We start from the raw sequence: 27,152 nt of genomic DNA, 5'->3' as shown, positions 1-27,152 counted from the left end.
TCCGTGTTACCTATATGCCTATATGTTTTCTGCTAAAGAAAAAAAGTGCAATTTTTATAACTTTTCTATCAGACTAAAATATAATTGTAAAAACTCAATTTAATCATTAAATTCTATTTACTGAGACTTTAGATTCTACATTAGCTTGAATTTTTTTTTTTTTTCCGTTCTTTCTTTCTCTTTTTTAAAGTGAGCTCTGGGCCCAACATGAGGTTTAAACTCAGGACCCTGAGAACAGGAGTCACATGCTCTACCAACTGAGCCAGGCAGGTGCCCCCTGAGTTTGATTTTTTGAAAAGCAGTTGAATCCTCAAACAGATCATGTGCCTAACTTAACCCAAATTCTGTGGGGAAGATAGAACCAGTAGATGAGGATTCCCAGTTGAATTTGGTCATTGGAGTAGTCATAGATTACAGATTTCATATATAATTTCTGAAGAAGCCCATAGAATATTCCCATGATATTTTTCATCTATAATTATGTACACTTTCTCCTACCAGGTACACGTATGGCCAGCCTGTGCAAGGGAAAGCCCAAATCCGGGTGTGTAGAGAATTTCTTTCCTCTGGGAATTGTGAGAACAACAACCATGAAATATGTGAACAATTTATTGCACAGGTAAGGATCATCATCTTTACTCAAAAAAAAAAAGTTCTTGTTCATTTCATTCTGTAGAGAAGGAAAAATTCTCCCTCTACCCTTCATGGTCTTCCACTGGACTAAGAATTAAATTTACATGAAGGAGGTTGACAGGAGAAAAAAAACAGAGTTTTATTAGGGGCACATGGAGGCCCCATATTGAAACAGAGCTAACAAAATGACCAAGGCAGGTAGTTTTTATACTTTTTAAACAAAGAGACAATAAATTTGTGAGGAATTGACAGGATAAAGAAAACAGATGTTTAGGAGCTTTAATTAGTAGGGAATTCTAATCGGAATTTGGGCTGAGGTAGTAAGTAGATAGGAAAAAAGTAACAAGGTTTATTTCCACAGCCTTCTCAGCTTTGAAATCCCTCCCTCTAGTGGTAAGGATGTCTATTTACTTTTTAGTGCAGCGAGAGTGCCTTTCATATGGGAGATTTGTTTCCTGCTTTCATGGGGACCAAGGAGGGTCTGAGTGTCCTCGCACTGGTTGTTTCTTAAGTAACTTTTATATAACATAATCAATATGCCAAAGTGGCATGTTTGGGGAGGACTGTGCTCAACCTCTACAATTCCATTTATAAAAGGGACTTAGCAACACTGTTTGTGGATAATGGAGGTTTCAGCTAGATGAGGTGAAGAAGGAAGAACAAGGGGCGCCTGGGTGGCTCAGTTGGTTAAACCGCTGCCTTCAGCTCAGGCCATGGTCCCAGGGTCCTGGGATCGAGCCCCACGTCGGGCTCCCTCCTCATGCAGGAAGCCTGCTTCTCCCTCTGCCTGCCGCTCCCCCTGCTCGTGCTCTCTCCCTCTCTCTCTCTCTCTCTCTCTCTCTCTCTCGCTCTCTCTGTGTGTCAAATAAATAAATAAAATCTAAAAAAAAAAAAAGAAAAAAATTCCCTCTTTGTAAAAAAAAAAAAAAAAAAAAAAGAAGGAAGAGCAAATACATCTACCAATAGTCTCTTATTCTCCAGGCCATGTAAATTGTCACCCACCTATGGATTCATAGATTTGTTAAATTTGAAAAATCTTATTGGTTTTCTTGTTTTATATACTGTCTACTGACCTCTCTAATCTTTCTGTGTGAAATCATTAGTCATCTGTTAAATAAATGAATCCCTGATTGTACACACCATGCAACCTAGAATTGTCCTTTTGAAAAAAGTTCACTTGTAAACACCTGCAATTCAGAGTATCTACTTGTATTACTTTAGATTTGAGGTTATTTTTGAAGCCACCATTTCCTTTCCCCATCTGCAGCATCTTCACCTAAGTAAACAATTCTGCCCATTTCTTTGAGGAGCAACTTTGGACTTTGAACATGAAATTTGTATACACTTCAGTTTATAATTTAAGTCTCATTGTCCTGAAGTTACTCACCAAATTGATGAACATTCTTTAGGTAAATATCACTATTTGATCAAGACAAGCAGAAATCTTTTAGATAGGAATTGCAGGTGAGGAAAGGCAGGGTGGAATTTTTCCACATCAGCAGTGCATTTTTCCATGGTATGATTATAACATACATTTAGTTAACTGTTTTACCAAGTGATAGACGTTCTCTTAGCTAATGCCTTTTTCCCCCATTGTGAAAATAGAGCAATAAATAATCTGCTAAAACTATCCTTATATATGAGTAGTTTTACTTATTTGATATAGATTCCTTGGAGTGGGTTCCATGAGTCAAAGTAGATAGATGATAGATAGATAGATAGATAGATAGATAGATAGATAGATGATAGAATTTTATATACATCCAATTTTAATTTTTTAAAAATTTTAGCATATTATTGTCCAAAATGTTTAAGCATTCAGATTCCTGTCAGCAACATGTGAGAACACTATTTTTCCCAAATTACTGTCAGTAATATACATATAGCAGTTTTTAAAATGTTGCCATTTTGATAGAAATTCATTGTTTTAATTTGCATTACTCATGAGTTTGAGCATATTTTCCTATTTTTGTTATCAGTTTGCATTTGTTCTTTTAAGAACTTTTAATTATCTGTTTTTCCTGTTCATGTGAAATTGAAATTTTCTTTTATTATGAATATTACCCTCCATCCTCTAAGCAAATTTTTTCAAGTCTGTTATTTAAATACTGACTTTGATTGTGTTATTTTTGAGATATCAAAGTTCCTAAAGTTTATAAGTTCTCAGCCTCAGAAAAAGGTCTCACCTACCACTGTGTTGAACAGACAGCTATTTAAGCATTTTAAGATTTTAAACATTTTTCTAATCAACATAAAATAGTTTTTTATTATATTCTAAAATAAGACATTTTGTTTTCTTCCAAATGGATATTCAGTTGTGTTAGCACCTAATCTTTTTCAAGTTTGCTCTCCTTCTTTATTCTAAATCATGCTCATAAAAGTTTCATCTATTTTATTGGCCTTTCTCTGACTTTCTCTGATTTTGTTTTATTATTTTCTTTCTGATATTACTTTTGTGTTCTTAAATCATTTATTTTTATTTTCAACATATTCATTCTTTACCCTAAAATTTTATTTAGTTGGGTTTAAAAGAAGTCAGTTGTTTCTTTTTGTTAAAAACACACTCTCTGGGGCTCCTGGGTGGCTCAGGTGGTTAAGCCTCGACTCTTGATTTCGGCTCAGGGTCGTGATCCCAGGGTCCTGGGATGGCTCCCTCCTCAGTGGGGAGTGTGCGTCTCCCTCTCCCTCTGCCCCTCCCCTCTGCTCGTGCTCTCTCTCACTCTCTCCTTCTCTCTCTCTCTCAAATAAATGTAAAAACCTTCGGAAAACACACACACACACACACACACACACACACACACGCACTGTGTTTTACTTTTTCCTTTAACAGTAGCTTAATACCATAGATTTTCATGCAAAGCACTTTTTCCCTTGGTATTAATGTTAAGATTCTTATCTCTTTGACTCAGGGATTACTGAAAAATGTTTTTCTCTTAGTTTCAAGGCACTTAAGAATCTTCTGATTACATTTTATATTTCTTTTTCATCCGTATTATAAATAGATGAAGTAAAATTATCTGTTTTTGTTGTTGTTAATATTATAGCTGAGAGTTCAGAGGAGGGCATATTCTGGGATCAGAATGCCTAGCTACCACTTTCTGTGTGACCTTGGGCAGATTATATAACCTACCTGTATTTCAGTTTATTCATCCATATAATGGAGGTCTAGCTCATATGGTAGTTTTGAGAATCAAATGAATTGATCTATCCCTCTAACATTTTAAATTTAGAATTAATAGACACTGTTTATTTTAAAATATAATTAAATCTGTATTTCTCTGATTCTTGGTGTCATTCATGAAAGATTATCTATAGATTTTTCCTTATTTTAAATAAACAGTTTATCTTAAAATGTGTTTTGGTGTTATGCACTTGAAGACTCAAGATGATTTTAATCTCTAATTCTTAAAATTTCATTCAGTTCCAGACTCATCCTTTATTTTGTTCTATGTTGTATCTATGTTGTATCCAAATACAAATATCTATTTGTATCTATGTTGTTTTCAGTAGAGTATCCCTGAAATCTGTAAAAAAATACATTACCTCCTTAATTTGCTTTAATTGCTGATGAACTCCCACCCCTTCTTTTGCAATTCTTGGCCATTTCAACAAGTTTGTGGGATGAAGCCATGGGGTGGTGGGGGGCAGTTAGAAATCTGTGCAAAAACTCTACATCCTTTTAAGACTTTTGAACTCCTAATCTTTTCATTATGCCTTCTTTTCATTTTTCAGTTGAGAAACGGTTGTATCACTCAAATTGTAAATACAAAAGTCTTCCAACTCTACCGTTCAGAATTTTTCATGTCCTTTCATACCACTGTAACAGTTACAGAATTTGGGACAGGTAATGATCGCACTTTATGGGCAACCTGGGGATATACACAGCTTACTGGGGAGAAGTTTATCGAGTTATCAATATTCACCAAATAGAGATCATTCGTTGTTAAACATAGTCAAGCGGAGTACGGTTGTCAATAGGTCAATTTGAAGGTTGCTTTTGAAAAAGATTTTCCTCATAATATGTAAAATAAACTAATTATGTAAATACCAAGTGTTTATATCTGCTTCTGTGCCTGCATCAATCAGAACAAGGATCCTTCTTCTGAAGTAGTAGAGCTAAGCTAATAAATTATGGATCTCTCTTTAACTTTGTGTAAATCAGTTGATAACCAATTGCCAGGGTTTAATCTTTGATTTAATACAACAGATCACAATATCTAGAATGTCACATCCAGCTCCATGCTTACTGATGTGAAGTTTATTGGAACAGGGCCACATTTGTTTACTTTGCTCAAGAGCTACAATTATAAGTTTGAATAGCTGTGCACCTTGTGGTGCACAGGCTTAGAATAGTAACTATGAGATCCTCTTCACAGAGGAAGTTTGTCAACCTCTAATTTGATACAAATGGAGACATTTGCAAGTGTAAAACATTGATGAGACATTTACAAGATGCACATAGTAAGTGCTCAATAAATAACTGTTACAAGAATGGAAAAGAAAAAAAAAGTAAGTGAAATTTAGTTTTGGGTGGAGAAAACCAGATTCAATTACTAATTATTTCTTGTTACCTCAAAATGATTGGGATAATATTATATTAAAGTGCTTTATATAAATGTACTTGATCAATTGTGTCATGGCATTCATTATGGATGTTTGTCACATTCATATTGTAACTTAGCTCGATGCATTTACCTCTGCTTATCACATGCTTTGCTGATACCACAGTGCATTTCCATTTACTTTGCTTTCAGATTTTTTTTTATCTGGCAAAAGTCTAAAAGCATAGTTATCTGGTAGGCTAAGGAAAGGTATAAAAGAAGTGAAAGCCTTATTCTAGAGATGGCTATGAAATTCTGTGTCAAAAAAGGAGTTACAAGCCAGAACTGAGTAGAATGGTCAGAGGAAGGAAATTAAAAGCATTTTCTCCTGCCTCTGATTCAAATACTTTCATATTAATTACATTGTTCAGTTTGATGTATATTATAACCACATAGATATGGAGTCTTCTGGAGCATGCTCCAAAGCATCCACACCTCCCTTTGAATGTAGAACAAGAATGTAATTCTGTGAACCAGAAGTTTGCGCATGTCCTCTAAGCTCTTTTTTCTTTCGAGGGTCTTGATCAAACAATGCATCCTCCCTTACACTATTTTTCATTTCTTTCAGGTGTGCAGATCAGTGAAAGAGCTTCTACTTTTATCACTCAATTGCTTGGGAGTGTGAGCTTTGAGAACGTGGATCCTTTCTATAGAAGAGGAATTTCTTATTTTGGAACTGTAGGTCTGACTTAAAAATACATGTTCTCATTTCATTTTCTGGGATCATGGATTGCTCTTTGAAAATTTCTGGACACGTTTTTCCTACTTTCATAACACATTTGTAGCCTTACTGCATCTGATAGATGAGAAAAATTCCCAGGGGAAAAGCAATAGATAAAATTATAGCTGTTTCCATTTTATGTATCTATGTAATAGAACATTTTTCTGTCTATAGGAATTTCATAAAATTACAAATAAATAATCACACTTAGGAATCGAAAAAATCTTTCTCTGTAGAAATGTGACGTTTTGGGTTTTAAAACTTAATGCTGTTTTTTTTCTTCTGTGCACAGCTTAAATTTTCCGGTCCTGATAATGTGCCGATGGTGAACAAGTTATTGCAATTGGAGCTCAATAACAGAATTATAGGAAACTACACCACAGATGAGAATGGGGAAGCTCCGTTCTCTATTGACACTTCAGATATATTCGATCAAGAGTTCAACCTGAAAGTAAGACATCAAAGAGTAGACGAGATCCCCACAAAGTATTTGAGTGTTAGGGTTTTGAACATAAGGAATCTCTTAAAAGATCATTTGTATTAAGAATATATTTTAGGGGCACCTGGGTGGCCCAGTCAGTTAAGCATCCGTCTCTTGATTTTGGCTGAGGTCATGATCTCAGGGTCGTGAGATGGAGCCCCCTTTGGGCTCCACGCTCAGTGTGAAGTCTGCTAGACACTCTGTCCCTGTACCTCTGCATCTCCCCACTCTCTAAAAATAAATAAATAAATCTTAAAAAGAAAAAAAGAATATATCTTAACAAGGTTTTAAAATTTAGAGTATTTTATATGTTTGTTTGTTCATTAAATAATACATGAGAATACTTATTCAAGAGGATGAGATAATAGCCTGGTACAATTGTTATGAAGTCTCTACCAACCAATATTTTCCTCTGAGAAACTAGAGATAGTTCATGAAGATAATTTGGCCTTTTTTTTCCCCTCTGATCATTTGATGCATAGATAGGGGAGATACTATGATGTCTATTTTTCTGCTTCTTAAATAGAGTTTTGGAGTTAAACACTTTGTCCGTGTACAAATATAGCTGAAAGACACAGGGTTAAGGCTATTCTCTGACTTCAATTACAAAGTAAAAATAAATTAGCATAGGCCTAACAAAATATACATACATTATGGTCATGTTTTGTATACAAAAGAGAGGGAAGTGTTACTATTTTACTTCCAATAACTTGGTATTTGAAACATCAGCCACAAGCTAAGATTCCTCTCTACTTTGAAGTGATAAGAAGCCTTCCATTCTGGAATAATCCCTGTCTTTAAGGGTCTTTATAGCTCTAAGATCCTTTGAATTTTTCTTTTCTTATCAGGTTTTCTTATCAGGAAAATTTATCTTATCAGGAAAACTTATCAAGTTTTCCTTTTCTTATCAGGCCACATATATTCGACCTTTGAACTGCTATCCTTCCAGCTGGCTAACACCTGAGTATGTGGATGCTTATTTCTCAGTTTCGCGCTTTTACTCCCGAACCAATAGCTTCCTGAAGATTGTTCCTGAGCCAAAGCAGCTTAGATGCAATCAACAGAAGACTGTTACCGTGCATTACTCCCTAAATGGGGAAGCATATAGGGATGATTCAAATATCAACTTCTTTTATTTGGTAAGCCTCAGTTGATGGATCCTTGGGTCTTGTCTAATTGTCTGCTTAGCACAGTGCAGCTTGGAAGGGGTATGTCAATCATGCCACGGTATCTGAGTGAGCCAACCTTCTCACTTTGCTGGGAAATACTATTGGATCTATTAAGAACAAACAGAAACTAGTAAATGAACACATAAACATAGGCAAATAGACACATAAAAAAGATCCAAGGCAATTTCAATTTCCCTAAGGTTGAAAAACTTACTATTCAGAGTCTACTATTTTAAGCACTCTATTATAACTCATATCGAGGATTCATGACCCTTCGGGAGAGTACATTAAGCAGATACCAGAGAGTAAGGTGCAAAGCTCATTTTGATAAGCGGTAAAAGGAATTCACTCTTTTGGTTCTGTCCCCGTATTTATCCATTCTGTCCTTATAAGGCAAGTGAAAAGCTAGACTTTTCTGCCCAACTGATATCTCCATCTCATAAATAAGGAAACAGTGAAGAAGTGAAATGACTTGGCTTACTCGAAGCCGGACCATCTAAGTAATTCAGAGCTTTGTATACCCCCTTGCACAGTACACTGCATATTATTCACCCAGTTTCTAGCACATAATAGGCTTTCAATTAATCATAGTTTCTGTGTTCTTTTCCAAATTGTGTAGAGTCTACTTTTTATACTTGTTCTTAGAAGCTACCGTCTCTTTGGAATAGAATTCTCATTAGACCATTCATTATCCATTTTTAATATCTGTGAAATAGTATGATGTTACACATTTTGTTTTCTTTGTTCTGCACAGGTGATGGTGAAAGCAGCTATCTTCCTCGGTGGGCAGAAGGAAATCAGAAACAAAGGCATACACAATGCATTCATTTTTTACTATGGACTCTGCCTTCATTTTTCTTTCCTTTTAAGGAAATGTTATAGGGATAGAGTCAGGAGGTTAGGAAGAGCACTTAATGTTAATGGTCAGTGGCTGCAAAGCAGTAGTATGGCTCAGGATATCCTTCCGACTATTTCAAAGAAAGATTTCTCCTTATTTCTATTATCGCCAGGTTATCAAGCGCGTTATAGAAAAGTGATGGCCAAAACCCAAATATTGTCAGTGCCTAAATGATGCAGTCTTTTTTATTTGTGTACATAGTTCCCATTATTTAATTGATTTGCCTTTAAAATAAAGCCCAATTTGCTCTTCCTTTCCATAAAGCATTCTCTTTTCGCTGAGTGTAGCCAGTGAGCCAGGAAACTTCGGGCACTGTATCAGCTAATGCCATCTCCTATTTACACAGCCTGGAATGGCAGTTTCTCATTTCCGATGAACATCAGTGCTGATCTGGCTCCCGTGGCTGTCATGCTGGTCTACACCCTTCACCCCAGCGGGGAAATTGTGGCTGACAGTGCCAGATTCCAGGTTGACAAGTGCTTTAAAAACAAGGTGATGCTTCTGTTTCTTGCCTGCTTTGCGAGAGAGCAGTGAGCAGTTTTCTCCCTGTTGTCTTCTAATGTAATTACTATCACCTTTACATGGTGATCTCAGAGTAAATGTTGGTATAACTAAATTATTAGGGATGGGGGAATCGCCAAGCAGAATGCGTAACTTTTGGTAGCAGTGCCAATCCTGATATGATAGAAGGATGGTGAAGATGTCCTTGTAGGGAGAGTTAAGGGTGAGAACAGGCAGGAGAAACACAGGTACAGAAATTTATAAACAGGGCGCCTGGGTGGCTCAGATGGTTAAGCATCTGCCTTTGGCTCAGGTCATGATCCTGGGGTCCTGGGATCGAGTCCCGCATTGGGCTCCCTGCTCCTCAGGGACCCTGTTTCTCCCTCTGCCTCTCTCTCTCTCTCTCTCTCTCTCTCTGTCTCTCATGAATAAATAAATAAGATCTTTTAAATTAAAAAAAAGAAATCCATAAACATTTATTTGGAAAAGATGGTGTTCATTCAAATTATTTTGAATGTATTCAAATGTATTTATTCAACTTATTTTTAAAATTATCTTACTCTCCTTTTCTTCTTCCACTTTAGGTTAGCATAAAGTTCTCTAAGGAGCGGGGGTTACCCGGCTCCAGCACCAATCTCTACCTGCAAGCAGCCCCTGACTCATTCTGTGCACTCCGGGCTGTGGATAAAAGTGTTCTTCTGCTGAAATCAGAACACAAGCTGTCAGCTGAAAGTGTAAGCTCTCTGATTTTTTCATTTTCATCCGGATTCCTTCCCTTCAGCTTATGTTTTGTTTGTTTGTTTGTTTGTTTTGTTTTTTAAAGATTTTTTTTAATTTATTTGAGAGTGAGAGAGAACACGAGAGCAGGGTGAGGGACAGAGGGAGAAGCAGGCTCCCTGCTGAGCAAGGAGCCCCATATGGGACTCCATCCCGGGACCCTGGGATCATGACCTGAGCTGAAGGCAGACGCTTAACGACTGAGCCACCCAGGCGCCCTCAGCTGATATTTTTATTTGAGATGAAACATGCTGAGAATATCAAATATTTTCTTCCTTTGTTCCTTCATGGGTTACATACTTCATTTTTCTTGAAACCTAAAGTTAAATCTCTGGTTGAAGGATATGTTTGGATACAGTATCTAAAGTTGTCATCTATTAACAGAGCTTATATTTTCATAAGCATTTCCAGACCAGCAAGTCTCGAGTTTGACAGCAAAATTGTTTTCATTAATAACTGTTGGATATTTTCCCTTTATTTTTTAGCATAAGAACATATAAATATTGAGATGTATGATCCTATTCACAACAAATTTAATAATTTAAAATTTTTCTTATTAAAATTATACCTATTGCTTTAATCTATTTGAGCTGCTACAACAAAACACCCCAAATTAGGCAGCTTATAAACAACAAAAATATTTCTCACAGTTCTGGAGGTTGAAATTCTGAGCTCAGGGAGCCAGCATGGTAGGGTGAGGTCCTTCTTCTGGTTTGCGGACTTCTTGTATTCTCACCTGGTGGAAGGGACATCTTTTATAAGGGCATGAATCTCATTCTCTACTTTCTCCACCCTCATGACCCAATCACCTCCCAAAGGCTCCACCTCCCTAATTCCATCACTGGGCATTAGGATTTCAGCACGTATATTTTGGTAAGACACATTCAGACCACAGCACCTGTGTAGTGTAGAAAATGTGCAAAATACACAAAGACATAAAGAAGGAAATCCTCAAAATCATTCATTATCTTGACACTTAGACATATTTTTTTATTTCACAAAATGGACTCTTATTGTGCAGAAATGAACATTTGTGATGCAATTTTTAAATCTCTTTTCTGAAGGCATATATGTGTTATAAATGAGATCTCCCTGAAAAATGCAATTTTGTTTTCTGCTTTTAACATTCTATAGTACAGCTAGTTTTAAATATAAACTGTAAAAATTAATTAATAACAATATGCTAATAATGATTAACCATGACATAAAACTGTATATTTTTTCCCGGTGTAAAATTTAAATACATATAAATTTCTTATTGGTGCTAAGAAGCTTCTAACTGATTTCAGAGGCAGTTAGAAAAGTATCAACAAATAAAGGAGAAACTTATCTATAAATGTGGAAAATATATATGCACTTTTTTTCTAAGAGTTTCACGGAATCAGAGTAAATAGTTTCTGCTCATTCTTCCTACAACTGGAGGTAGCAAGGTCTTAGAAAAACCATTAAGGGTCCTCCAGTAGAAAATTTCAGAAGCGCTTCACCAGACCAGAAGATTCAAGTGAATCTGAATATGATATCAAAGCCAAAAGAGGTTGCCCTTGTTTATTATCTATAGCCATATTAATAGTGTAAATCAAGCAATGTTATATAAATGAGTGTATTCCAATTCATTTTATTCATTGTAGTACTTTTAATATTATGTTAGTTTAATTTTTAGTTTTAAATAATTTTAAAGATTTTATTTATTTTATTTTAGAGAGAAAGAGAGAGAGAGCTGCGGGGGGAGAAGGGGCAGAGGGAGAGGGAGAGAGAATCTCAAAGGGACTGCACTGAGCGGAACCCGACACAGGGCTCAATCTCCCAACCCTGAGATCATAACCTGAGCGGAAACTTAGAGCCAGAAACTTAACCAAATGAATCATGCAATTGTCCCCCTTTTTTAAAAAAGATTTTATTTATTGATTTTATTTTGAGGGGGGGCAGAGGGAGAGGACAGAATCTCAAGCAGACTCCTTGCTGACCATGGAGCCCTAAATAATTTTTTAAAATGTAAGAATTATACAGAGAACTCTCACATACTCTTTACCCACATTCACCAGTTTTTAGCATTTTGCCACATTTATTTTCTCTTTCTCATTCTGTCTCCCCCCCACCACAAACACATATGCCTCACATATATGTACATAGCATTCCCATTTTTTTCCTAAACCATTTGAGAGTGGGTTGAATACTTCATTCTGTACTATTCCTTAATATATCAGTGTTCATTTCCAAAGAGCAAGGATATTCTCCTGCATAATTACAATACAGTTATCAAATTTAGGATATTAAACATTGATTCAATACTTTGGATCTAATCTGCCAGCTATGTTCAGGTTTCATCCAATGTCCTCTTTTCCTTAATTTTTTCCTCCTTATGTGTAACTTTTATTTTGTATATTTTTACTTTCTTCCTTTTTTTCTCCTTATTAATTTGCTAGTGAGTGGTTTATCTATTTTGTTGATTTTTTCAAACTCAGATTTTGGTTGATTAATTTGATGTAATGGGGTTTTTTGGAGTATTGTACTACATTAATTTTTGCTTTTATTACTTTTTATTACTTCTTTACTATTGCTCTTTTTGTTGGTGCTATTTTTAGCTTTTTTATTTAGTAGTTTATGTAATTTTCATTTATTTATTTTTATTGGTTTAAGTGTTAAGGCCTATGAATTTTTCTTTGGTCTCTATTTTTAAAGTATCCCTTAGATTCTGATCTGTAGCAGTTAACTTCTTCATTTTTCAGAAACTCTATAATATTTGTACTTAGCCTTTCACTGAAAACTTGACTTAGTGGAACATTCTATAATTTATATGTAGACAGGCCTCCCTATTTGGGGATTTTTTTAAATTTCAAGTTATATTGCCTCATGATCAGTAATCTTTCTATTTTGTGGAGACTACTGATATTTTTGTGTGTGCCCAAATATATGAACAGATTTTGAGAATGCTTCACTTGAGTTCAGAAGATGTAGTCTCTTTTATCAGTTTGTTTTATATCCATAAGATCTGACTTTTTTCCAAGTTTTTATTTAAATTCCAGCTAGTTAACATATAGTGCAATATTAGTTTCAAGTATACGATATAGTGATTCAACACTTCCGTACAACACCCAGTGCTTAATCACAAGTGCACTCCTTAATCCCCATCATTATTTAACCCATCCCCCACCTCCCCCTGGTAACCATCAGTTTGTTCTCTATAGTTAAGAGTTTGTTTCTTGGTTTGTCTCTCACTCTCTTTTTCCCTTCTTAAATTCCACATATGAGTGAAATCATATGGTATGTCTTTCTCTGACTTAGTATAATACTCTCTCGCTCCATCCACATCATTGCAAATGGCAAGATTCCGTTTTTATTTTTGTATACACTTGACCTGTCTCGTACTGAGAGTAGTGTGTTAAACTACCCTATTAAGAGTGTTTCTGTCTGCTTCTCCTTGCATCTTTTGTTGTTTCTGCTTTGTGTACGTGGCTGCTCTATTATCTGGGGCACAGATATTCATAACTCTTATACCTTTATTACACAATGGAGGGGTTGCCTTGGAAAGTGCTCTTCTCTATCTTATTTGATGCCTTTTGGCCCTAATTCTACTTTTTCTGATATCAAGATAATTATAACCTCTGCTTTCTTGTTAATTTCACTTACCTGGCCTTTAGTTTTAATATTCTGAAATATTGTATCTCATGGGGTTTTTTCTATATAGTGCTGGATTTTGCTTTTTTTAAAAAGCCATTTTTAAGGAGAATTAAGTCCATTCACTTGTATTGATATGAGTGATATGGTAGATATCAACTCTATCATAATGTTTTTGTTATCATTACTGTGCATTATTTAAATTTACTTTATTTCTTTAGCTTTTTGCGTTTTTCTTTGCTACGTTTTCAAATTTCTTCTTGTATTGAGCTGAGGCTTAATTTTTCTTTTAGTGATTGTATTTATATCTTTCATAATACTCTAATCTCACTTTTTTCTTGCCTCATAATTAAATCTAGCCATATTTAAGTAGTATCCTTTGACTCCTTCCTGTTACCTACACCACAGTCCATAATTTTATTGTATTTTTCCCTTTTCTCTCATTTTAAATTTGAATCTTTTCTTCTTTGTCAAAACGTACTACATTTACATTCTACTTTTCTCTTCATAGCCACAAAGTTCTGCCCACTTCCTCAGTCACCTTTTGGTTGTAGAAAGCTTTTTTATACCAGACTCCTCAGAAAGTCATATGGGTATAGAATTCCCTGATTTTCGCATATTCACAATTGTTTCACTAAAGCTTTTTTGTGGGAAGGACAAGTTATCTATATCTTAAATCCTTGTTTCCCCTTTCTTTAAGTTTCGTGACAATGATGTTCCGCTATTACCTTACTTTGAATATTGCTTTCAAGAATTCTGACATGTCTAATTCATTTGCCCTTAAAAAGTATTTGAATTTTTTTTTTTTTTTTTTGGCCTGAAGGCCTTGAGGGCTTTTCTTTCTTTCTTTTTTTTTTTTTTTAATACTTGAAGTCTAACAGCTTTAGTAAAACTATTCTAGTAAAATCTCTCAGAATCTATTGTTTGGGAGAAGTTTCACCAGGTATTCAGTAGACCCATGCATTGTGTAAATTCATCTTTTATTTCTAAAATTTGTCTTGGATTATAATTTTAAATATTAGTTTTTCCATTTTCCTCCTTCTAGAAAAACTCTATAAATATACTGGATCTTCTTTGCTGGCTTTCCAGTTCAACTGTTTTGCCTATGACTCATTCTAATTTATTTTTCTCTCATTTTTAGTCATTTTTTCTTTATTTTTATGCTGCTTTTTAAAGTTTTCTTTCAGTTTGTTTTTTCTTGAGCTCCTTATGGAGTTTATTTCTGATATTATTTTGACTTTTTCTGACTTTAATAAATTATCATTTTATTTCTTCCTAGGTTTTGTTCATTTCCATTCTTCCATCCTTTCTTTATTGAATTTCTAATTCATGGTGCTATTTTAATACCCCAAATGAATGTTTAAGATTATTTGATTTATATGAAGTGTTTTGGGATGGCTTTTCTGTTTATTTATTTATACATTCAGTTAGTTAGTTACTTTAGCAGTTAAGTTGCATTAGCTAAAATGTTCTGATTTGTATTTTCTATTTTATCTTATACTGGTTTTGTATGGAATTAATTATCTCCAGTTCTTAATACTTTTGTGGACAGTGTTCCTGGGTAGAGCGCCTTTTACTGTTATTTTAATGAAATGCAATTTCTTTAAAAAAAAAAAGTTGTTAATGATGGAAATAGGAGTGGAGATGGGCATATTTTTATTTCCCTTTCCAAGGAGCATCACACCTGCTCTAATAATCTGACTATTACCCATCAAACATGCTTTTGGGAGCTGCCACTTCCAGGCCCATTCATTTCAATCCCCTTCCTTGTATCATATATGGCATCTAAGAGCTATGACTCATATTTTGACACTGAACGTAGTACTTTCTTTATCTGGAGTTGATTTGGTGTGTATCTCCTCTCATTTCTCCATCCAGTCTCTTCTTTGTCCTACTCCCTTAAACCTTTCCTCTCCAACTTTGCATACCCTCAGATTTTCAGCAGCAGTACAGAGCTGTGTTGGAATATGGTGTTTATTTCTTTACTAACCAGTAATTTGAAGGTATGGTATTATCTATATCCCAGTAATGTTAAAGACACAATCATGCATATTATTATTTCTCTTTGATTTTATATTTGCTTTGGGAAGATATGTAAGAAGATTAAAATCAGACAGCTACCAGTCAGTTGGGGGTTCTAGCATTATAATTGCAATGGATCTTGTGTAAATTAGGCCTCGGAATAATCCATAGATCTTCAGGCGTCTCTTGCGTACATGCTATCCTAAGTCCTGAACCAAACCTGAAAAATTTTATGAACATGACATTGACCATCTCAAACAAAATTGAAGTTTCCCTCTTCTGGGAAAGGATGAATTGACTCAAAGGTGTTAGATTAAATATCATGGCTCTTTTTTTTTCCTTCAAATTTTTATTTAAATTCTAGTTAGTTAACATAGAGTGCAATGTTTGTTTCAGGAGTAGAATTCAGTGATTCATCATTTACATACAACACCCAGTGCTCAACAGGACAAGTGCCCTCCTTAATACCCATTACCCATCTAGCCCATCACCCACCCACCTCCCTCCATCAACTCTGTTTGTTCTCTATCTTTAAGAGTCTCTTATGATTTGCCTCCCTCTCTCTCTTCCCTCCATATGTTCATCTGTTTCATTTCTTTAATTCCACATATGAGTGAAATCATATGGTATTTGTCTTTCTCTGACTTGTTTCGCTTAGCATAATACCCTCTAGATCCATCCACACCTTTGTGAATGGCAAGATTTCATTCTTTGTGATGGTTGAGTAATATTCCATTGTGTATATATATATACACCACATTTCTTTATCCATTCATCAGTTAGTGGGCATCTGGGCTCTTTCCATAGTTTGGCTATTGTTGATAATGCTGCTATAAACATCCGGGTGCATGTACCCCTTTGAATCTGTATTTTTGTATCCTTTGGGTAAATACCTATAGTAGTGCAATTGCTGGATCATAAGGTAGTTCTATTTTCAACTTTTCAAGGAAACTCCATATTGTTTTTCAGAGTGGCTAAACCGGTTTGCATTCCCACCAACAGTGCAAGAAGGTTCCCCTTTTTCCGCATCCTCACCAATATCTATTGTGTCCTGTGTTGTTAATTTTAACCATTCTGACAGGTGTGAGGTGGTATCTCATCATGGTCTGCTTAGTGTTTCCCTGATGATGAGTACTGTTGAGCATCTTTTCATGTGTGTTAGCCTTCTGGATGTCTTTGGGAAAATGGCTATTCAGGTCTCCTATGTGAGGGCAATGCTCTTAAAGAAAAGAACAAATTATAATGGCACAAAACTCCATCTGTGGGATTATGACTGACCGCCTCTAAGTCAGAATCCCACCCAGGCGGAACGATATGGCAGCGCCACGAAGCCTCGGATAGCCGGTCTCTCACCATCCCCACCAGCGGGCCACCGGGCGCGCCCCGCCTGGCGTGACGTGTCCCGCGATGGGACTGGGGTCCGGTGCGGAGAGCCCCTCCTCCCAGGAAACGGGCATGGCTGGAAAGGGGGCCGCCCCCTTGCCCGTCATGCAATGCACGTTCGTGGGGAACCTGGTGCTAAACCATTGTAGACACCTGCTTCTGGATGGGGGTTTCGTAGGTAGCAGAGCAGCTCCCTCGCTGCGATCTATTGAAAGTCAGCCCTCGACACAATGGCTTGTAAAAAAAAAAAAAGAGAAAGAAAGAAAATATATATATATAATGGCACAAAACTTGCCAATTTTGTAAAAATAAAAGGAATGCTTATCATTGGGAACCATGTGATTTTTCTCATAGGTGTACAACCTGCTTCCAAATATAGAACTCTATGGTTATTTCCATCATGGGCTCAACCTTGATGATGGCAAGCTTGACCCTTGCATTCCTCAAAGGGATATGTTTTACAATGGTTTATTTTACATACCTGTAAGCCCCTATGGGGATGGAGACATCTATGATATTCTCAGGGTAAGATCACCTAAGATTTTAAAAATTATTTCATCTCAATTTTAACTTTAGTATTCATAATGCATATCTGTGTTTTATTAACTGTGTACTTTTCTTCCTATTCTTGGAGATTGGTGTCCGTAATTTGTTTAAAGATCACTCAGAAATTGTCTTATAAAAAGGAGATATTAATTTTGTTGATTTTTCTCTCTTTTTTAAAAAATAAACAAGTGGCAGTGAAGTTATAAAAATCTCACGTTTGAAGTAATGAGACAGTTTTCAATTTACTGCAATAAATGTTATGCAGAAATCATCAAATCAAGAGGCTAAAATATAGTCCAGCCTCCATCTATACCGAGGCTATCAATTAGATATGCCGAGGCCTCCACAAAAGGATCTTTATAATTGAGGTCAGACGTATAGAAGAAAAGAGGCATATAATTAGACAGACTTTAGCTTCAGTCCCAACTCTCCAAAAGACTGACTGCATTGTGTGTGTGTGTGTGTGGGTGTGTGTGTGTGTGTTTGGTGTTAATTAAGGTGATGATAGTGCTTATCTCATAAGTATTTTTCCCTTTGAATTAAATGAGGAATGATTTAAAATACTTAGCCAAATCCTAGCAAATAAATGCTAGATAAATCATAGTGCTTATTATTTTTGTTCCAGATTAAAGACTTTCCATACATCAAATAGAGGTGACTTGACTTCTAAAATCCCAGACCCTTGCTAGCAGAGGAAACCTGTATATATCATCTACTTATGATTATAATATAGTTGATAGGCCTTTTTGGCTCTTGCATGAAAGAAATGCGCAACTTTCTTTTGCTGTTTGTTTCTTTGAAGGCTATGGGTCTGAAAGTCTTTACCAATCTTCATTACCGGAAACCAGAAGTATGTTCAATGGAGCTAAGGCTGCCAGTCCCTAGGCCATTGTATCCAGCCTCAGAAGAATATGCACTGGCGTACAGTTATGCCCCATCTGGAACTGCACGTGGGTAACCTAGAATTTTGTGTCCAAGAGACGGCGAAAAGAATTCATGGAATTGGGTGTATTTGGGATAAAACTATAAAAATTGGGATTTAGGTGTGAATTGTAGCATGTTTTTGGCTACATCTAAAATCTTGCAAGTGAATAAAGCAGGATAAGTCAGACCAGAAATGGTTTTTGTTTTGGTTTGGTTTTTGTTAAAGGAAAGATTTAGCTTCAGCTATGAAAAGAAATTTATTTTTATTGGGTAGACTACAATATCAGAAGAGCATAGGAAGCAGGCAAGGTGTAGGGATGAGGGATGTGGGAGGACAGTCGTTATAAGTGAGTGTGATACAGGAGAATGAGGTGTCCTGATGGGGCCCTTATACCTTTATTATGTATAAACCATAATACATACAGTTCAAGGCAAAGGGTATTTTAACTCCAAGATAGCCAAAAAGCTGGTATCAGAGAAGCATGTTCCAATATTAGTCCATTTTCTATTGGAAAGGCTATAAGCACAAAAATCAGCCACAGTCTTAGATGAATGGGGTAACTAGGCAGATTTTCAAAACAGAAATTTAGTCAGAGAAGCAAAATGAAACAAGATCAGCAAAACAGAACTAAAATCAAAGCTGAATTCCAGGTCAATACTTGAATAGCACTCTTAAATCCTTCTACATAACGTTGAATTAGTCCATCAATAGAAGTGGGTCTGATCCTGAAGATGAGCACCAGAAACTACTCGAGAAAAATGAAAGGCCTGACAACTTTATACAGGGGTGGACTTGGTGAGTAGTCAAGAGGCCCTATAAAGTCGAGTTTGAAACCACTTTGGAGTCCTAGTCAAGAGGTTGAAGCTCCCCACTTTTCTGCTATTCGATGACACCATATTCAGTAAGCTTTATCAGAAACATTTCAACTTTTTAGTATCTTTAAATAGAATATACTGAAACCCAAAGTCATTCATTTTCATCTCTTCTTTCTTCAGTTATGCATTTGTTAATTCACTCAACAAACATTTATTGAGGCCAGGCACTGGTCACACATTGTAAATGCAGTGGCCTAATCTCTACTGTCCTAGAACTTTTAGTCTAACAGGGAAGCATTACAGTGAAACAGGTAATTCCAAAAGCCTTGGAAGAGTGCATTACATGGAAAGAATGTGAATAGAAGATATAAATTCCTCAAGGGCCTACTATATCCCCCTAAAGGAAAGAGCATTTATACCAAGACCTGAAAGATGAATAATAATGCACCACAAAAAGAGACAGAGGGCATTCCAAGCAGAGAGGGAAGTACTCTGAAAGACTAGCTAAGAAAAGAAAAGCAGTTCAGAATGTCAGAAGGGTGGCTCCAGAGCCAAGGTAAAGGCAGCCGAAGCAAGAGGGATAGACAGCTCATGAAGACAGTTCATGAAGACTTAGAGAGTTTGGAATTCATTTTCATGAATAATGCACTATTGACAAGTTTTCAGCCAACAATCTAATATGTGTTTTTAAAAGAGAACCCTGGCTGCTCTGTGGAAAAGGGGGTTGGGATTTGGGCTGTTTGTATGAAATGTTCTAAATGCTAGTAATTAAGTTGAGAGACAGTGGTGCTTGGACTACCATAAAAAGGCAGTGGAAATAGAGAATCATGGATAGATTTGAGAGCTGTTTTCCAGCAGTTTTCATCAGGTTGGTTAGGATAGGAAATGCAGGTTGAAAGTGTGGGATCAAGGACAACTCAAGTTTCTGATTTGTGTGAGTGGATTTTGGTACCTTTCATGGAGACAGGAAATACTGACGAGAAGCAGGGGGAAGATATAATGTGTCTACTTTTGGAAGAGTTGCACTTGAAATGCCTAAAAATCATCTGAAAAGAAATATGTGCATAAGGGTGTGACATGCATAAGTCTGGAGTTCAGAAGAGAGGTCCAGGCAAAAGACACAGAGGTGGAAGGAAAGGGGCAGACATCAGCTCAGATATTGTAATGGCGCCATGTGTGAGGCTGTCAATGGGGAGACAGTGAATAAAGAAGTGAATAAAACAGAGCTCTTAGGAACAAGTCAAAGAGGGAGAGATTGCATCCTCAAATGAGAATGGCAAAAGAGAAGAGAACAAGAAGGATATGGTGCCACAGAGGTTAACAACAGTGACTGTTTTAAGAACACCGTGATTAAGAATGCCAAATACAGCCTAGAGGCCAAGCAAGTGAAAGAAAGTGTTCTTTAGGATTAGTAATACTAATGACACTAGAAACATCAGGAAAGGTAATATTAGCATAGTGGAAATGGCAGACACCAGGATGTCCAATGAGAAACTCCATTCAGTGAATAAAAATCACTTTCTCTAAATTTGGTTGTAGAGGAACAATGTAGCCTGATTATTGTTTTTGTCTGTCGTTGTTTTTTGTAATGGCAGAGATTTGAACAGCAAAATGCTGATGCCTTGGTTGAGATGTACATTTATTGGCAATGAGCCCTGGGAGCAAAGCATGTGTGGTTAAAGAAATGGCTAAAAGTGTGTGTCATTGAAGCCCATACCTTTATTCTCTCCAAAGAAAGCATTTCTCTTTTCTTTTAGCTCGTGAAGGCATGAAGGAGAATTTTGACTATGTAGAACAGTCTATAAGAGAAACGGTAAGAACAAACTTTCCAGAGACGTGGATATGGGACCTCGTCAGTGTCAAGTGAGTTTTTGAGTTTTCTCTCCTACATGTCTTTATTTCTATTTTCTTTTTGTTGTGATCTCTTAAATTTTACTCCTGGATATATAAAGCAGTGCCATATTTGTAAAATACATTATACTATTCATTTGTATGTACTGACCACGTAGTTTATTTTATTTTTTTTCTATAGCATTGTTTCTCATTTATTAATCTCATGCAGACAGAAGTAAGCTGCCTCAATTTTTAAAAAATAATGCAGTGTTTAAAGAAATGTGAGATTTTTAAGGATAAATTTCGTAGAAATCTAACTCTCAAGATTGTTATCTAATGCTCTGTCTAAACCTTTTAACTTACTTTTAACCTTCAGTTAATACCTTTTTGCTTGCTCTGGACTAAATTTCCTTGTTTAGACAAAGAATGCATTTCATCAGTGATCTCTCCTTAGTTCCTCAGGCTCAGCAAATCTGTCCTTCCGCATCCCTGATACTATAACCCAGTGGCAGGCAGATGGCTTCTGTGTGAATGGTCATGCTGGATTTGGCATTTCATCAACAGCTACTCTGGAAATCTCCCAACCTTTCTTTGTTGAAATGACCTTGCCCTTTGCAGTTGTTCGAAATGAACAATCTGATTTGATTGTCAATGTCTTCAGCTACCTGAACACATGTGTAGAGGTAAGCTGTTCCCTTTGACCTGGAGACAAAATCTAACAAAGCCAAAAGAGCTCTCAATATTTTCCTTGAATATTGCCATATTCTTCTTATTCTCAAGGGCAAATGGTACTATAAAGTGTTAAGACCTGTTTCCATATTCCTTAGACAAAGACAGTTGCTTTAATGCACAGCAAAGATTTAAATACTGCCTTGACAATGTCATTTCATAATGATGTGTGTTCTAGCCTATTTTTCTTCTTGTGAAAAGTCATTTGGTATCTTTAATTTTTGCTAACTTAAAATAGTTCATTTTCTCAAGATGGGAAGAGGAGTAGTAACAGCAAATAATTTAGAGTGCCACCCTCATTACATGACTGTTTTTTGGGTTTTTTTTTTAGATTTCTGTTCAGCTAGAAGCATCTCAGGATTTTGAGGCAAATATCAGCACCCCTAAAAACAATGGCAGTGAGGTTATCCAAGCTGGAGAAAAGAAAACTTATGTCTGGACTCTATTACCTAAGATGTTGGGTAAGCAGCTACGTGTATGCCAATCTCTCATGGAAAGCCAGGCTTTTTTTTTTTTTTTTGTTCTGACTTTTTTTTTTTTACTTTTAATTCCAGTGCAGTTAACATATAGTGTTATATTAGTTTCAGGTGCACAATATAGTGATTCAACAATTCTATATATTATTCAGGCCTCGTCATGGTAAGTACACTTTTAATCCTCGGGATGGGTGAAGTAGGTGAAGGGGAAAACCAGCCTATTTTTAATGCCTTCATTTATTTTCCTTACATCTTCTATACAAACATAATTTTTTCCCTCTCCTTTTTTAAAATTCTCAGTTAAAAATCCTATTTTTATATTCTAATTTCCAGTAGCTCATGCTTATGTAGAGCAAAACCACCATTCATTTGTATCAAAGCATAACGTGATTGAAATACGATATAAATGCCAATTTTCATGATCTATCAAATCCACATATCATATCCTAAGAGAAAGTTATATTTTCATTAATGTTGCCCAATTCCTTCACTTCTAATTTGCTCCTTCACCTACCATCATGAACAGGTGTCACCCATCCCAAAATTATTCCTCAATCACAAATTGCCAGGATTTGCGAATTTACTAAATATATCATGAGATACCAAAAATACTGAACACTTGGATGGAGATCAAACACTGAGTAGAGTATTGTCTTCATGCATATATTATCTGTAATATAAAAAAAATAGATTTGAAAGTATCCTGTTGAAAATACAAGGGAAAGGTTTAAAAGAGTCTAGTACACAGAAAAAGCTAGGTGTGGTAGATGCATGATACTCATTATCACTCATGTAAAAAATTGTCATTAAAATTTCCTTTATTTCATGTCCCCTATTCATTGTATTATTTGTGGCAGCAAAGAGTTTATTTATGAGATTGTTTTAGTTCACCTGTGAGGTTGGTCTGACTAAAACTAGTTTTCCTGATAGATTTTGTTTCTCAATTGTTCTGACTACACTATGTTTTCAAAAATCTTACCTTGGCAATTAAGATAGAACACTGCATGGCATTTTTTGTGGCAAGTTTTATGGCCTTAAGTGGGGGACATAGTTTTAAGAATCGAAAATCAAAGCCTTTCTTAAAAAGAAACAAATGAGACAAAACACAGTGACAAGCAAAAACAAGAATAGTAAATTGGTTATATATATATATATATATATATATATAGACATACAGTAATACTAAACAAAAGAAATCTTTTTTTTTAAGATTTTATTTATTTATTTGACAGAGAGAGACAGCGAGAGAGGGAACACACGCAGGGGGAGTGGGAGAGGGAGAAGCAGGCTTCCTGCTGATCAGGGAGCCCGATGTGGGGCTCGATCCCAGCGTCCTGGGATCGTGACCTGAGCTGAAGGCAGACGCTTAACAACTGAGCCACCCAGGCGCCCCAAGAAATCTCTTTTTCAATCATCTAGTTTTTACAAGTAAGGAAACTGAAGATCAGTTTTAATTGCATGACCTATGATTCACAGGGAGTTTTCAATCTTCTAATTTTTACAAGTAAGGAAACTGAAGATCAGTTTTAATTGCATGACCTATGATTCACAAGAAGTTAAAAAAAAATGGATTCCTTGCTAGCATTAATTTAAATCCAATGCCCTTTCTACTATGTCATATTTTACTATTTTTGTTCGTTCAAACTTGGGAGAAGTTAGGGGTCCTGGCTATTTGATGTTATGTGCCCATATTGGCATATATAACCTTTATAAGCAGTTATCAAGGAACTGGCTCTGTTGGCTTTGCAAATTATTTTTCCTTAAAATTTCTTACTTTTTTTTTTTAAAGATTTTATTTATTTATTTGAGAGAAAGAATGAGAGAGAGAGAGCATATGAGAGGGGAGAGGGTCAGAGGGAGAAGCAGACTCCCTGCCGAGCAGGGAGCCCGATGCGGGACTCGATCCCGGGACTCCAGGATCATGACCTGAGCCGAAGGCAGTGGCTTAACCAATTGAGCCACCCAGGCGCCCTAAAATTTCTTACTTTTTAATTAAGTAAATGAGTCACTTATTTTTTGTTTGGTTGATTTTTAAAAACTTTATCTGAGTATAGCTGGCTCACAATGTGACGTTAGTTTCAGGTGTACAAATAGTGATTCAATATCTCTGTAGGTTATGCTGTGCTACCCGCAAGTATAGCTGCCATCTGTCACCACACAAGGCTCTTACAATATACTGACTCTATTCCCCATGCTGTGCCTTTTATTCCCAGGACATTTATTCCATAACTGGGGGCCTGTATCTCCCTCTCCCCTTTACCCATTTTGCCCATCCCCCCAACCCCTTCCCTCTGGCAACCATCAGTTTGTTCCCTGTATTTATAGGTATGATTCTGCTTTTTGTTTGTTTGTTTTGTTTTTTAGATAACGAATATTTATTTAATATAAGGAATCTTGAAACAGGTGCAGGTAAAACAGAACATACCAAATTATCTTCAGGCAAGAGAAAGAGCACGTTGTTTTGGTCTAAGCATAAATATTATAATAGTATTCAGTTCATTCAATTCAAGATGTGGTTCATCAGACTCTAATCATTTCCCATTAAAGGAGGGGCCAATCATCATTTAACTTATATTCGGGAATGTTTTCCAGGTAAAGTGAATATCACTGTAGTTGCTGAGTCCAGACAAAGTAGTGCCTGCCCAAAAGAAGGACCTGAGCAGCAGAATCTAAACTGGAAAGATACTGTGGTCAAAAGTCTGTTGGTAGAGGTATGTACATGCAAAACTGTCAAGCTCTTCCAGATAAGAAATAAGTTAAATATGAAAAGACATTCTTTTTGAACAGTCTTAGTTAATTGACTATAGTTACTTTTACACAAGATATATCATTTTATATGAATTAAAACAGCAATAAAAATGAATCCTGGAACACTACATCAAAAACTAATGATGTAATGTATGGTGGCTAACATAACATAATAAAAAAAATAAATAAGTAAATAAAAATTTAGGGGAAAAAAAATTCATCCTTTCTTTAATACCTGACCCCAGGATAGTAAAACTTAACACTTGAAACAGGCTTGATGATATCTTGCTAACTCCTGCTCACGTTTCCTGTAGGCCTGTTGCTCTTCCCTTCCTAACTGACTCTCAAATCCGAGACAAAACTTCTTGTCCCACACTGCCATGTCGTTCTCATCATCCTCAAAAAGAATTAACACTCGTCAGTGTATATTTCTCACGTTGCCTCTTGGCCTGTCCATACTCAGCAAAACACTTTCATTTATCCTTTGGAGATGCTAGACAGGATCAGAGGAGTTGAGAGTGTCCCACAATGACATCAAAGTTATCTCTGTCTGAACTATGGGAACACAGGTTCTAAAGTGGGTCTTGGTAATAATGTACAGTGACTTTCAAACTTAAACAGAAGGGGGCGATGAATGGATCATCTCACAGGGACAAACGTGTGCCAGCCATGTCTATATGAGCTAATGCTTGATTATGTTTCCTACGTGGAAGGTGACCCAGACTCATTATTTTGTGCTTGTTTTTGTTTACTCTTTGACAGCCTGAAGGTATTGAAAAAGAAATGACTCAAAGTTTCCTTATCTGTACAAAAGGTAAGAAGACCTTTTAGGTGGTCAAATTAGTCCCAAAGAAAAATTATCAATAGGATCAGTTGATTTCCTCTCCTTCTACATTGGCTTCTTTGCCACTGAGTCATCTCAGTGATTCCCTTTTAAGTACCTAGTGGAGGATTACTTCATTTCATGTCTTATCTTCATTGTATAATTTTGACTAATAAAAAGTATATTTATTTATGAGATTTTTTTTTTTTAGTTTACCTATGACATTGGTCTGCCTCACCCCATTTTTCCCATCTTATATATTTTTGGCTCTTCTTGTCATGATTGCAGCACAGTATTGGACGGAGGAAGATCAGGATTATGCCCTTTGTACTCTTGGGATAAAGCATCTGAGAGCTACATCGCTGCCCCTCAATCACCTGCTTTGTGGCCATTTGGTGATGCTGATCTGATTTTAGTGGGAGTCTCCAAGCTTTTCCTTTTGTGTGTGCTGTTTTATATGCCATAGTCAGTAGTTTTTTACACTTTTTTCATACATAAGTAGTTGAGGCACTAAACTAGGGGAAAATAAGGGCCATTATCCAATACAAACATATACATACCATTTTCTGAAAGTACTGTTATTCTAAACTAGATCGGAAATGTCAGTTTCATCTTTTCTAACAAGCAACTTGCAAAATAAAAGTAAATAACGGAACCTATTTCCTAATATGTTTGCCCCACACATCTGCTGTTATTGTTTATAAAAGAAAGTTATCACATTATCTTTTTTATCAATATTTTCTTTCTAGGGACCAAAGCCTCCAAGCAGGTAGTTTTGGACCTGCCAAACAGTGTAGTAGAAGGATCTGCCAGGGCCTTTTTCACTGTCGTGGGTAAGTTGGTTAAATTTTGTCTTTCACGATGTTTTGAAAATTTTGATTGAGGTTATCTTAAAAAAATAATAATCCTTAAAATAACAGGATGGAGAGACTTTTCTAAAGTATTATTTGGAGGGAAGTGCTGTTGAAGGTCATCCTGTATGCTTGTTTCCACGTGGGATCTGAAGGGCTTACAGTAGTACCATTTTCAAATCTATGTCCCTAGGAAACACTTGTTTTGCTGGATGATAAATGGCATTTAGAAAGCAAAGGCTTCTATTATATAGTTCGTTCATCAGAAATATTAAATTCCCTTTTTTTAAAAAAAGACTGTATTTATTCATTTGACAGAGAGCACAAGCAGGGGGAGCAGCAGGTGGAGGAAGGAGCAGGCTCCGGGCTGAGCAGGGAGCCCGATGCAGGGCTCGATCCTAGGACCCTGGGATCATAACCTGAGCCGAAGGCAGACCCTTAACTGACTGAGCCACCTAGGCACCCCTTAAATTCCCTTTTGAAGAATGAGAATAAACTCTGCTTGTTAAAGATGGTGGGAATTTCCTCAGTAACAGGAAAACTCATGCACAATAATAATAACAAGCAAACACACACACACTTTTCTAACTTCCCCCTCTCTCTGG

General features: G+C 36.2%; 1 protein-coding gene across 2 annotated transcripts in view; it reads left to right on the top strand.

Moving 5' to 3' along the window:
• LOC114221656 (ovostatin homolog 2-like) overlaps positions 1-27,152 on the top strand; it is a 48,495-nt gene that overhangs the window by 9,880 nt on the left and 11,463 nt on the right. The window contains exons 8-23 of one of the 2 annotated variants that reach the window (XM_088025552.1): positions 502-619; positions 4,366-4,477; positions 5,803-5,912; positions 6,248-6,406; positions 7,348-7,575; positions 8,360-8,414; positions 8,850-8,995; positions 9,589-9,738; positions 17,156-17,326; positions 18,150-18,297; positions 20,854-20,950; positions 21,375-21,603; positions 21,981-22,110; positions 24,718-24,836; positions 25,636-25,687; positions 26,446-26,529. In XM_088025552.1, the coding sequence (XP_087881678.1) occupies positions 502-619; positions 4,366-4,477; positions 5,803-5,912; positions 6,248-6,406; positions 7,348-7,575; positions 8,360-8,414; positions 8,850-8,995; positions 9,589-9,738; positions 17,156-17,326; positions 18,150-18,297; positions 20,854-20,950; positions 21,375-21,603; positions 21,981-22,110; positions 24,718-24,836; positions 25,636-25,687; positions 26,446-26,529 (2,108 nt within the window). Of the gene's footprint in view, positions 1-501; positions 620-4,365; positions 4,478-5,802; positions 5,913-6,247; positions 6,407-7,347; positions 7,576-8,359; positions 8,415-8,849; positions 8,996-9,588; positions 9,739-17,155; positions 17,327-18,149; positions 18,298-20,844; positions 20,951-21,374; positions 21,604-21,980; positions 22,111-24,717; positions 24,837-25,635; positions 25,688-26,445; positions 26,530-27,152 lie in introns of both variants that reach the window. The other variant, XM_088025551.1, reaches the window with a different exon arrangement.

Source organism: Eumetopias jubatus, unplaced genomic scaffold, assembly GCF_037043125.1.
Source record: "Eumetopias jubatus isolate StellerSeaLion01/CBP00866 unplaced genomic scaffold, mEumJub1_p1.0 scaffold_8, whole genome shotgun sequence".
NCBI classification, from domain to species: domain Eukaryota; kingdom Metazoa; phylum Chordata; class Mammalia; order Carnivora; family Otariidae; genus Eumetopias; species Eumetopias jubatus.
The sequence above is the reverse complement of the archived record's forward strand: the minus strand, read 5'-3'. Positions and strand labels throughout refer to the sequence as shown.